The sequence below is a fragment of the Oncorhynchus tshawytscha genome, linkage group LG31 (assembly GCF_018296145.1).
Source record: "Oncorhynchus tshawytscha isolate Ot180627B linkage group LG31, Otsh_v2.0, whole genome shotgun sequence".
Classification (NCBI taxonomy): Eukaryota; Metazoa; Chordata; class Actinopteri; order Salmoniformes; family Salmonidae; genus Oncorhynchus; species Oncorhynchus tshawytscha.
Window position 1 is genome coordinate 12,650,088 of NC_056459.1, and position 12,284 is coordinate 12,662,371.

Consider the following 12,284-nt stretch of genomic DNA (forward strand, 5'->3'; position numbering starts at 1 on the left):
GAGAATTTTGCAGGTTTAAAGCTTTTTTCCAGCAATTCTACACATTTTGTCATGGGGTGCAAAGAAAAGTGTTAAGATTTCCCTTCACTGGAACTAAGGGGCCTAGCCCAAACCATGAAAAACAGCCCCAGACCATTATTTCTTATCCACCAAACTTTACAGTTGACACTATACATTGGGGCAGGTAGCATTCTCCTGGCATCCGCCATACCCAGATTTGTCCTTCGGACTGCCAGGTGGTGAAGTGTGATTAATCAATCCAGAGAACGCGTTTCCACTGCTTTACACCACTCCAGCCGAAACTTGGCATTGCACATGGTGATCTTAGGCTTGTGTGCGGCTGCTCGGCTATGGAAACCCATTTCATGAAGCTCGCACAGAACAGTTCTTGTGCTGACGTTATTCAGAACTCGGCTGTCCTGTTCTGTGAGCTTGTGCGGCCTACCACTTCGCGGCTGAGCTGTTGTTGCTCCTAGATGTTTTCACTTCAAAATAACAGCACTTACAGTTGACCAGGACAGCTGTAGCAGGGCAGAAATTTGACAAACTGACATGCTGAATATACTAATTTGATGGGGTGGCCACATACTTTTCTGTATATATAGTGTATATTATTACATTTTATGGAGGGAGGGACCCCCTCCCCTGCCGACCCGTCGCACCCACCACAGTTTGGGAACCACTGCATTAGGGCATGTAAATGGATGATTCCCATTGGACAAGTCCAGGTAGTCCCTCCCTGTTTCAGTCCATTTGCTTCCATTCAGTGCCTAATGAACATGACCCTGCTGTCCAGGTGATGGAGCTTGAGCGGACCCAGAGGCTGCAGGAGATCCGGGCCAGGCTGGACCCTCGCGCCGAGGCCAAGGTGAGGGACGGTGGCCTGTTCAGAGGAGGAGAGTTGCTCCGCAGGAGACTCATCCATGAGGGAATGCTGCTCTGGAAAACCCCTGGGTCCAGGCTCAAAGGTGTGTGTGTGTGTGTGTGTGTGTGTGTGTGTGTGTGTGTTGAAGGGTCTGTATGTGTGGCTGTAATGGCTTGAGTGGAATGGATGCATTAACAGTATCAAACACATGGAAACCAGCCTCCATTAGCTTAATTTGTCACAGAAGTTTGTAGGTGATGGAACTATCCCCAAAACATGTTGTTTAACCATGTTTTAAAGGAGGTTTCTATTTTGTGTGCGTGTGCATGCGTGTGTGTTTAGATGTGCAGGTCCTGCTGATGACAGACATCCTAGTGTTCCTACAGGAGAAAGACCAGAGGTTCATCTTCCCTTGTCTAGTAAGTATAAACACACACACACGCGCGCTTACACTCTCTCTCTCTCACTCTCACTCACACAATGACAAACAAAAACACTTGTGTGTGTGTATATAGAGACTTGTTTTGACACAATTTAATATACCGTATGGGGACGTCAGGGAATATAGCAGCTCTCCTTCTTTCTCTCCTCTCTCCCTCTTTGCAGGACAAGTCTCCGGTCCTCTCCCTGCAGAACCTCATGATTAGGGAGATAGCCAATCAGGAGCGAGGGCTCTTCCTCATCAGTGACTCCTCTCCTCCGGAGATGTATGAGGTCCATGCTGCCTCGAAAGATGACAAGAACACCTGGATACGCCTCATACAACACACTGTCAGGAGGTACAGACAGACAGACAGACAGACAGACAGACAGACAGACAGACAGACAGACAGACAGACAGACAATATATGAGTGGTGTGGTCTGACAGACAGACCACTCATATACACACACACCACTCATATATACACACACCACTCATATACACACACCACTCATATACACACACCACTCATACACTCAAAAAAAATTCTGTCTCTGCAGTTGTCCTTCCAGGGAAGAGTTCCCACTCATAGAGACTGAAGACAAGGCCCTTCTGAGACGACTGAAAGGTCAGCAATGAACACACACACACACAGATCAATATGTAATGTAGAGATGGCAAGATTACGTGGACAGACACAGCAGCCCTATTACTAGATCCAACTTTGCATTATTTCACTTTTTGTATTATTTCTTATTTTATTATGGTATAATTTCCTATAACCAACAAGAACTTCTGGACCACAAATTTGACTTCCCAGACCTGAACCCTTTGTTTGGGTTACACAAAGCAGCTCCATTCATCCCGGGTGATTTACCAAAAAGATGCCGCCGAAGGAGAGCTAGGAGAGCTGTCGTTCTAGTCAGTAGAAGGACAAACCACCCACTGCTTCCGAGTATATTACTTGCTAATATACCGTCTCTGGACAATAAGATAGACGAGCTCAGGGTGAGGATCTCCTTCCAGAAGGACACGAGATTGTAACATAATTTGTCTTACAGAGATATGGCTCTCCCCAGCTACACCTTCTCCGTCCACACAGTCTGTTTTGCTTCTCCGTATATCGTGCAGACAGGAAGAAAGAACTCTCCGGGAAAAGCAAAGGTGGACGTGTATGTTTCATGATTAATAACTCATGATGTGATTGTGACCACGTATAAAAAATTAAAACCTTTAGTTCTCCCCATCTGGAAAACCTCTCCATCAAATGCCGATTTTGACGGTTTTTGTCATGGCCGTTTATATCCCCCCTCAAACTTCTACAGATGCACCATTAAGAGCATTCTGTTGGGCTGCATCACCGCCTAGTACGGCAATTGCACCTCCCTCAACCACATAGCTCTCCAGAGGGTGGTGCAGTCCACCCAACGCATTACAGGGGGCCCGCTGCCTGCCCTCCAGGACATTTACAGCACTCCATGTTGAAGGAAGTCCAAGAAGATCATCAAGGACCTCCGCCAACCGAGTCACGGTCTGTTCACCATCTTGCATACAGACAGTACATGGGCATCAAAGCCGGGTCCGAGAAACTGAAAAACGGCTATCTCCAGGCCATTTGACTGTTGAACAGCCATCTACCTGCCATACTTTGCCCTTCACCTTCAGACTTATGCACCATGTGTATAGTCATTGATCGCTGGTCACATCATATTCTGTTGTTTACTCACTGTGTACTCACCACATTAATATTCTGGATCATGTCTTGATTTTTGATTGTCTTGCAAATACAATACAAACATTCTACTGCACTGTTGGAGCTAGTAACTTAACCAATTTGCTGCACCTGCTATAAAGCCTGCAAATCTTTGTACGCGGCCAATAAACTTTGATGTGTTTATACCTACGTAAAATCTAAAGTGTTTGCACATAGGAACTCCATATTTCACTTCTTCTCTACACTATCCTCTCTCTTCCTTTCTACCTCCATCGTTCTCTTTATCAATCCCTTTGACCAAATCCATCCTTTCCTTTCAATCTCTCTCTCTCCCTCTCTCTCTCTCCTTTCCTCTTCGTACCCCACCCCCCATCTTTCCCTCTACATGGGGCTTACAGTACAATGTGCAGTTATCACTCTGTGTGTAGGAGGATAAGTGCGAAGCCTGACTCCTACTCAGGCTCAGTGGAGGATCTCATCAAACTCAGTCTATACATCACAGGCTTTCTCTCTCTCATTTTCACTCTTGCTCTCTCTTGGTCACTCTCTCTCTCTGACTACAATCTTGCTCACTTGTACTCCTGCACTTCCCTCTCTCCCTTCTTCCCCTTCTCTCGCTATCTCTCACAATCTCTTATAGCTGACATCCAACTGAACAATGTGTGAATATGATTGCCCCCCACTTTTAAGTCGAGGTCTTAAGGAGGAGCATCATGTCAGGTTTTCCTTCTCTCCTCTTTCCCTCTCTTTCTCCTTTTCCTTCCCTCTTTCTCTCTACTCTTTCCCTCTTTCTCTCTACTCCATCTCTTTCCACCCCCCGCCCCACCCCCATCCCTTCCATCTTCCTTTCTCTACCTTCATCTCTCCTTCCAGCGGACATCCAGCAGAAGGACCGGGAGGTGCTGGAGCTGCTCCAGGAGCGAGTCACCCTGTTCTCGGACCTGGCCGAGGTGACAGGGGGCCAGGAGATCATGCTGCCAGGGGGCCCCAACTCCCGGAACCTGTTCCGGGCTGATATGCCCCAGGTGCCGCTCGGCGAGAGACTGCTCACGGACGCCATCGCAGAGGGTGAGGGGTTGGTGGTGGGGGAGAAAAAGTGAAGAAGATAGGTAGGGTAATAGACAGAAGGATGGAGAGCAAGTTTCTCAGTTTCAAGAAAATCTGCACAAAAGCGTGATGGAATTATAATGAATTTAAGTGTTGCTATGGCAGCCGTCGAAAATAGTCAATTATTGTCAGCTCGTGCTTACATGGTGTGCTTCTTCATGCAATGGCATCAGTTGGAGCATGTCCATGCCACAACGAAAGCTTGTGAGTGTATTGCTGATGTTTTTTTCTTGAGATATAACATCTGTTCTCTCAGTGATTACATTTTGTGCTCATAATGGGCTCTTAGCATTGCCATCTCTTCCTTTCTCCTGTCTCACCATTCCACTACAGTTTCATTTATTTGGTGGGGGCGCGGGCACCTGTAAGGTGCGCACTGTTTTGGCTTTTTTGACATCTGAGGTGTAGTTTCAGACTGAGGCTCAGAATCCGAAAAGTATTCATCAGAGATGTCAATGGTTAATTTCTTCCCCACCATCTGAGTCGTTTTCATTTGGATTTTGTAGCAACGCTAACGCAGCACATGCATCCATTCGTCTTGGTCTTCTTTGCCGTTATAAATTCTGCACGCTCTTACTGTGTAGGCCAGAGTAGACTGATAAAACTGCGTGGATTTGGTGGACTGATATAGGGTAAGTGCCATTTTGAGATTATAATTAGAATAGATCAATACAATAGAATGGCCTTCACTGTGCCGGCCCTGTTCTTCATTCACAATTGGTGATGACATAATTATGCATCGTTCACTTCCCCTCTCTCATCAACTCACCCATTCTCCCCTTTATCCCCCATCATACTTTACTTCATTTATTTAATCTGTTATATGTGTGAAACGAGTTTAGGTTCAGTTTCGAGGCAATTATTGGGGTGATTATCAACTGGGCACGGCACCTTCATGTCGGAAGAAGGAGCGGAGCAGGCCCTACTGTCGGTAGAAGGAGTGGCATTGTGGGAAAACCATAAAAAAAATGACATTCCCCTTCTAAAAACTGTTCATAACTCCAGTTCTGTTTGTGATATTAGATTCTAACATCCACAGTGTGTTATATAGACTTATTTAGGAAAAGTCTAGGACGGAATGGGGCATGACTTTAAGAATAAATAAATTCATGAGCAGTTCAAATGACTGCTTTAACGGTTCCAGTGTTAACTGACTTCAACGATACTTCAAAGTTGCTATGTTCTCGGGTTGTACTTGGCAATCAACTGTTGCTATTACTTTCCTCATTATTCAACGGATGCATGTGCAATGTGTTGGCACAAAATAGCTGCCAGGTGGTGGCTCAGTTGCCAAACATACCATACATTTCAGATGACTGACTTCAAAGTTCCCTCCATAGAAGGCCATTGGTTGGCTTACATTAAGGTTTTACTTCACTTGGAACTGTCAAACAGACATTAGAATTGTGTACTGTCTGTACAATTATAGATATGTTTAATTGTCCTCTGAGAAGGAACTTATTTTTCAAAGCCTTGTACAGTGCCTTCAGAAAGTATTCATACCCCTTGACTTAGTCCACATTGTGTTGTTAAAGCCTGCATTTAAAATGGATTACATATTTGTTTTTATCACCCATCTATACACAATACCCCATAATGAAAGTGATTTAAAAAAAAAAACATTTATTGAAAATGAAAGAGATCTCATTTAACATAAGTATTAACACCCCTGAATCAATACTTTATAATACTAACCTAGGCAGTGATAACAGCTGTGAGTTTTTCTGGGTAAGTCTCGAAGAGCTTTCCACACCTGGATTGTGCAACCTGCACATCATTTTTTATTTTATTCTTCAAGCTCTGTCATTGCTAGACAACCAGTAGATTTAAGTCGAAACGGTATCTCAGCCATATCAAGAATATTCACTGTCTTTTTGGTAAGCATCTCCAATGTAGATTTGGCTTTGTGTTTTAGGTTGTTGTCTTTCTGAAAAGGTGAATTCATCTCCCAGTGTCTGGTGGAAAGCAAGACTGAACCAGGTTTTCCTCTAGGACTTTTCCTTTGCTTTGCTCCATTTAGTGAATTTCTTTATCCTGAAAAACACCCCAGTCCTTAACGATTACAAGCACACCCATAACATGATACAGCCACCCACTCTGCGTGAAAATATGGAGAGTGGTACTCCATAATATATTGGATTTGCCCCAAACATAACACGTTGTATTCAGCACAAAAAGTGAATTGCTTTGCCACCTTTGTTACAGTATTACTTTGATACCTTGTTGCAAACAGGATGCACAGTTTTGGAATATGTTTTATTCTGTACAGGCTTCCTTTTCACTCTGTCAATTAGGTTAGTATTTTGGAGTAACTACAATGTTGATCCATCCTCAGTTTTCTTAGCCATAAGGGAAAGGGTATACCTAGTCAGTTGCACAACTGAATGCATTCAACGGAAATGTGTCTTCCACATGTCTTAATCAACGGGTGTCTTAATAGACGTCCACGTCATCATGGGATTTGAATCGGCAGCCTTTCGGTTACTGGCCCAAAGCGCTTATCTGCTAGGCTACCTGCTGCCCCTCTGTAACTGTTGTAAAGTCAGCATTTGCCTCATTGGGAAATCCCTGAGCGGTTTCCTTCCTCTCTGGCAACTGAGTTAGGAAGGACCGCCTGCATCCTTGTTGTGACTGACTGTATTGATACACCATCTAAAGTGTAATTAATAACTTCACCATGCTCAAATGTATATTCAATGTATGCCTTGTTTTCTACCAATAGAAACCTTCTACCTTTGCGAGGCAAAGAAGGGCATCTTCCTGGTATTTGTGGTTGATTCTGTGTTTGAAATTCACTGCTCGACTGAGGGACTTTACAAATAATTGTATCTGTGGGGTACAGAGATGAGGTAGTCATTCAAAAATCATGTAAAACATAATTCCACTTTGACATTATTGTGTGTAGGCCATTGACAACAAATCTAAATGTAATCTATTTTAAATACAGGGGTGTGAATACTTTCTGAAGGCACTGTGGCTACATTTACACAAACAGCAAACCGTTAACTCATCATCACCCAAACATTGAGTGACATGTACAGTTGTCCAGTTTCCACCCTACACACAGTAGTCCTCAGTGTGGGTATCATGTGTATGTTTATGAATTTGAAGTGGCTGTCAACCCCTAGGCTAATGTTTCTCTCATGGAATGTCATTCCTTGAGCACTATATCATAGAAGGTTTTATATGCATTTGAAATGTCATTGGCTGCTTTCTCTTTATTTAGAGTGTGGCTTTAATAAGGTACATTTTGTTTTAGCTTGCCCGCCCATATGGAAAAGAATCATAAACATCTAATCTTGTATGGCAGAAGAAAGTAATTTGTACAAAAAAATCTAAGTATCTGGTAAGATTTTGATATGTTTGGCCTTATGTTAGTGGTTCTCAAACCTCTGCCCGGGGACCCCCAGCTTTTCCATGTATTTGATCTATTCCAGAGCTAGCACACCAGATTCAACTCGTCACTGATCATCAAGCCCTTGAATAGATGAATCAGGTGATCTAGTTTAGAGCAACAACGATTATTATAAGAAAAGTGTATGTTCTATCCGTTATTGTTGGTTTCACATTGTTTTTATTAGACAATATATAAAAAAATCATGATAATTACTATCAGAAATGTTTTATATTTTAATATACGAGTTTGCATGGTTAAAAAAAGCAATAGGCTGGGCAGCACCTCCTACTGGACAGTTGATTTACCTACAGCTATCCCTTTGGTCCCCCATCCAGGGTTCTAACCAAGCCCTGCTTCGTTTTTATATTTGTCACTGAATACTACCAATGTGCTATCAAGATAATCTTAACAGATACTTATTAGATTACTTATTAGATTTTTGTAAAAATACTCTTCTTCTGCCATACAAGATTCTTGTTTACATTTTCACGATTATTTTTGTATTAATCTTGTTTGTGTATTTGCTGCCATGTGTAATACTTTGTTAGATTCTTCCATATCTTGTCCATGTGGGCGGCGATGTGACTTTAGGCCCAATGGAATGGTCTAAAATGTGAACTCGACCCACCCTGTCACAGGTGAGCTGAAATGAATTCACCATACATTTTGTTAAGGCACTGATGCAGTATTGTCTCCATTTGTGTCTCCCAGTGGATAGGCTGAGTGAGCTACTGCTAGGCTCCACCTTTGCAGTGCCTCTGCCCTGCAGTTTCAACGGTCACCCGAACCACACGGGAGCACTAGTGATCAGTGAGTTACTCCTCTATGCCATTAATTGACGAGGCTTATAGTAGTCTAGTCTCCATAGCACTGTGAGCGATGACCACTGATGACCGTTGTTTGTTTGTAGATGGCCAGGAGGTGGTTCTCAATGGAATGCATGGGTGCCCAGCAGCAAAGGTAAAGGTCTTAATAATAATGATTATATTATAATAATAATAATAATAGCATGGTCATTTAGTGTGGTCTACCAGGCTTAGAACCAAGATACCCATGCGCCAAGTTAATTTATAACGGCAAAGAAGACCACCTGGCAGCCAAGTCCTTAGCTCAGGAAGCTAACAGAATTCTTCAGGTCCTAGGCAAGATTACTCATTGTGAGCATGGTTCACATGGGGGAATCAAATCTAGGTGTAGACTAACAGGGAAATGCTTACTTACAAGCCCTTCCCAAAAATGCGGAGAGAAAAAAATATAAATAGTAGAAAAATAATAACACAAGGAATAAATACACAATGAGTAACAATGACTTGGCTATATACACGGGGTACCAGTACCAAGTCGATGTGCATGGTTACGAAGTAATTAAGGTAGATATGTACATCTAGGTAGGGATAGTGACTAGGCGGCAGGATAGATAATAAACAGTAACAGCAGTGTATGCGATGAGTCAAAAGTGGTCAATGTAGATAGTCTGGGAAGCTATTGGTTAACTAATTAACCTGTTGCGACGAGCAATCCCGTATCCGGGAGCGTAATTATAGCCTCAAGCTCATTACCATAACGCAACGTTAACTATTCATGAAAATCGCAAATTAAATTAAATAAATATATTGGCTCACAAGCTTAGCCTTTTGTTAACAACACTGTCATCTCAGATTTTCAAAAAATGCTTTTCAACCATAGCTACACAAGCATTTGTGTAAGAGTATTGATAGCTAGCATAGCATTAAGACTAGCATTCAGCAGGCAACATTTTCACAAAAACAAGAAAAGCATTCAAATAAAATAATTTACCTTTGAAGAACTTTGGATGTTTTCAATGAAGAGACTCTCAGTTAGATAGCAAATGTTCAGTTTTTCCAAAAAGATTATTTGTGTAGGAGAAATCGCTCCGTTTTGTTCATCACGTTTGGCTGAGAAAACCCCCCGAAAATTCAGTCATTACAACGGGGAACTTTTTTCCAAATTAACTCCATAATATTGACAGAAACATGGCAAACGTTGTTTAGAATCAATCCTCAAGGTGTTTTTCACATATCTATTCGATGATAAATCACTCGTGGCAGTTTGGTTTCTCCTCTGAACAAAATGAAAAAATGCACGCACCTGGAGATTACGCAATAGTTTCGACGGAGGACACCGAGCGGACACCTGGTAAATGTAGTCTCTTATGGTTAATTTTCCAATGATATGCCTACAAATATGTCACAATGCTGCAGACACCTTGGGGAAACGACAGAAAGTGTAGGCTCATTCCTTGCGCATTCACAGCCATATAAGGAGACATTGGAACACAGCACATTCAAAATCTGGCCTGTAGCATTAGTTCTGTGGCACTCACAGACAATATCTTTGCAGTTTTGGAAATGTCAGTGTTTTCTTTCCAAAGCTGTCAATTATATGCATAGTGGAGCATGTTTTCGTGACAAAATATCTTGTTTAATATAGGAACGTTTTTCATCCAAAAATGAAATACTGCCCCCAGAGGTTCAAGAGGTTAAGTAACTATTTAGGAGTCTTATGGCTTAGGGGTAGAAGCTGTTCAGGGTCCTGTTAGTTCCAGACTTGGTGCATTGATAACGCTTGCCTTGCGGTAGCAGAGAACAGTCTATGACATGGGTGGCTGGAGTCTTTGAAAATGTTTTGGGCCTTGCTCTGACACCTTTTTAAAGATGCTCTGGATGGCAGGGACCTCTGCTGTACGCACTACCCTCTGTAGCGCCTTGCATTCGGGTGCCAATCAGTTGCCATACCAAGCAGTGAAGCATCCAGTCAAGATGCTCTCAAAGGTGCAGCTGTAGAACTTTTTGAGGGCCCATGCCAAGTCTTTTCAGCCTCCTGAGGGGAAGAGGCATTGTCATGCACTCTTCACTACTGTGTTGGTGTTTGTGAACCTTGATAATTCCTTAGTGATGTGGACCCCGAGGAACTTGAAGCTCAAGACCTGCTCCACTACAGCCCGTCAATGGGGGTGGGATCGCCCCTCCGTTACCTGTAGTCCACGATCAGCTCCTTTTGTCTTGCTGACGTTGAGGGAGAGGTTGTTGTCCTGGAACCACATTGCAAGGTCTCGGACCTCCCTATTGGCTGTCTCATCGTCGTCTGTGATCAGGCTTATCACCGTCGTGTCGTCGGCAAACTTAATGATGGTGTTGGAGTCGTGGGTGAACAGGGAGTACAGGAGGGGACTAAGCATGCACACCAGACGGGCCGCGTGTTGAGGGTCAGCGTGGCGGATGTGTTGTTGGTTACCCTCACCACCTGGGGACGTCCCGTCAGGAAGTCCAGGATCCAGTTGCAGAGGGAGGGGTTTAATCCCAGGGTCCTTAGCTTGGAGGGCACTATGGTGTTGAACGCTGAGCCGTAGTTAATGAACAGCATTCTCATGTAGGTGTTCCTTTTGTCCAGGTGGGGGAGGGCAATAGAGATTGCGTCATCTGTGGATCTGTTGGGGCGGTGTGTAAATCGAAGTGATGGTGTTGATGTGAGCCATGACCAGCCTTTCAAAGCATTTCATGGCTACAGATGTGAGTGCTACGGGGCAATAGTCATTTAGACAGGTTATTTTGGCGTTCTTGGGCAGAGGGATAATAATGGTGGTCTGCTTGAAACATTCAAAAAGTTTAGTCCGAATTCTTGTTTGAATCTTTGCGATATGCAGTTCAATCATCACGAGCTGTTTGAATGAACATTTCTAAAGGCTTCCCCAAAAAACCTTCCCAATTAAATGTTGACTGCAAAGTAGGCCTACCTGGCAGAATGATATCATGATGATTTGTATCAATCACAGGGCATTTATTTTGCAAACTCTGCCATCACATGAATCCTATACTGTACATTGTATAGTACAAAAAACCCACTAGCTAAACACAATGGTCCCTAGTCATGAAATTTAATTAAAGGAAAACTACACCCACCAAATATTTATTTCAATTTTTTTATTGTTCCCAGACATCAAAAGTGGTCTCCTGGTGTGGTTTAAGCATTGCATGTGGACTTAAAACATCAAATGTTAGTTGATTTTTGAGAATGAAAATCTGGGAAAACTCTGAAACCTGGAAAAATCTAACTGGGAAAACAGAATTTACCAGTGCCCTACAACTGTGACTGTCCAAAATTGCTAACAATTACTCTTTTTGAGATTGCACACCAAACAATCAATGTAAATCTGATTTTTGTCAAGTTCAAATGTAATTTTGTGTAGGTCATTATTGGCTATTTGCTCAGGCCGCAAATTAAATATAACATTTAAAAGATTTGCGCATCTTCCGCTTTCACATTGGCACCGGCCCGATGTGCCATGGGCAAATTTACCTGGATGTCAAGCCAAGGGCATGCTACTTTAAAAGGTGGCTAGTCATTATTAGCCTGGTTCTGTATGGAATACAGGTACATTATAGGACATGGGTCAGGTCATTATTGGTGTGACCAAATCATGTGCTGATGCCATCAACTGAAAAAGTTAGTAGCACTAGTGCCACCAGTGGAAAAAACGAGCCTAGAGCCCTGGCCCGAGTGAAAAGGTTTGGGAACCACTGCATTATGGCATTTACAATGGATAACAAAAAGGGTTTCAGTCCAATTTCTGTTTGTTGCCTAATGAACATGCCTAATGCTTTATGTTTGAAGTTTCAAGTGAAGGCTTCTGTTATCTGAGTCTTCTGCTCTCTGAGTTATTATAGCTTGACAGCTCTGTTTCAAACAGTGCCGTGGAGTATCCACGGTAACATCCATTTTTCCAATCACTATTCTTTTATGAAGCCTGTTTGACAACTC

General features: G+C 42.9%; 1 protein-coding gene across 5 annotated transcripts in view; it reads left to right on the forward strand.

Annotated features, from left to right (window-relative positions):
• Window positions 1-12,284, forward strand: part of LOC112229686 (rho guanine nucleotide exchange factor 2) — a 67,601-nt gene that overhangs the window by 48,444 nt on the left and 6,873 nt on the right. For all 5 annotated transcript variants that reach the window (XM_024395643.2, XM_024395644.2, XM_024395645.2 and 2 more), the window contains 7 exons: window positions 797-968; window positions 1,208-1,284; window positions 1,472-1,644; window positions 1,848-1,915; window positions 3,875-4,069; window positions 8,217-8,315; window positions 8,416-8,465. In XM_024395643.2, coding sequence (XP_024251411.1) covers window positions 797-968; window positions 1,208-1,284; window positions 1,472-1,644; window positions 1,848-1,915; window positions 3,875-4,069; window positions 8,217-8,315; window positions 8,416-8,465 — 834 coding nt within the window. The remainder of the gene's footprint in view (window positions 1-796; window positions 969-1,207; window positions 1,285-1,471; window positions 1,645-1,847; window positions 1,916-3,874; window positions 4,070-8,216; window positions 8,316-8,415; window positions 8,466-12,284) is intronic.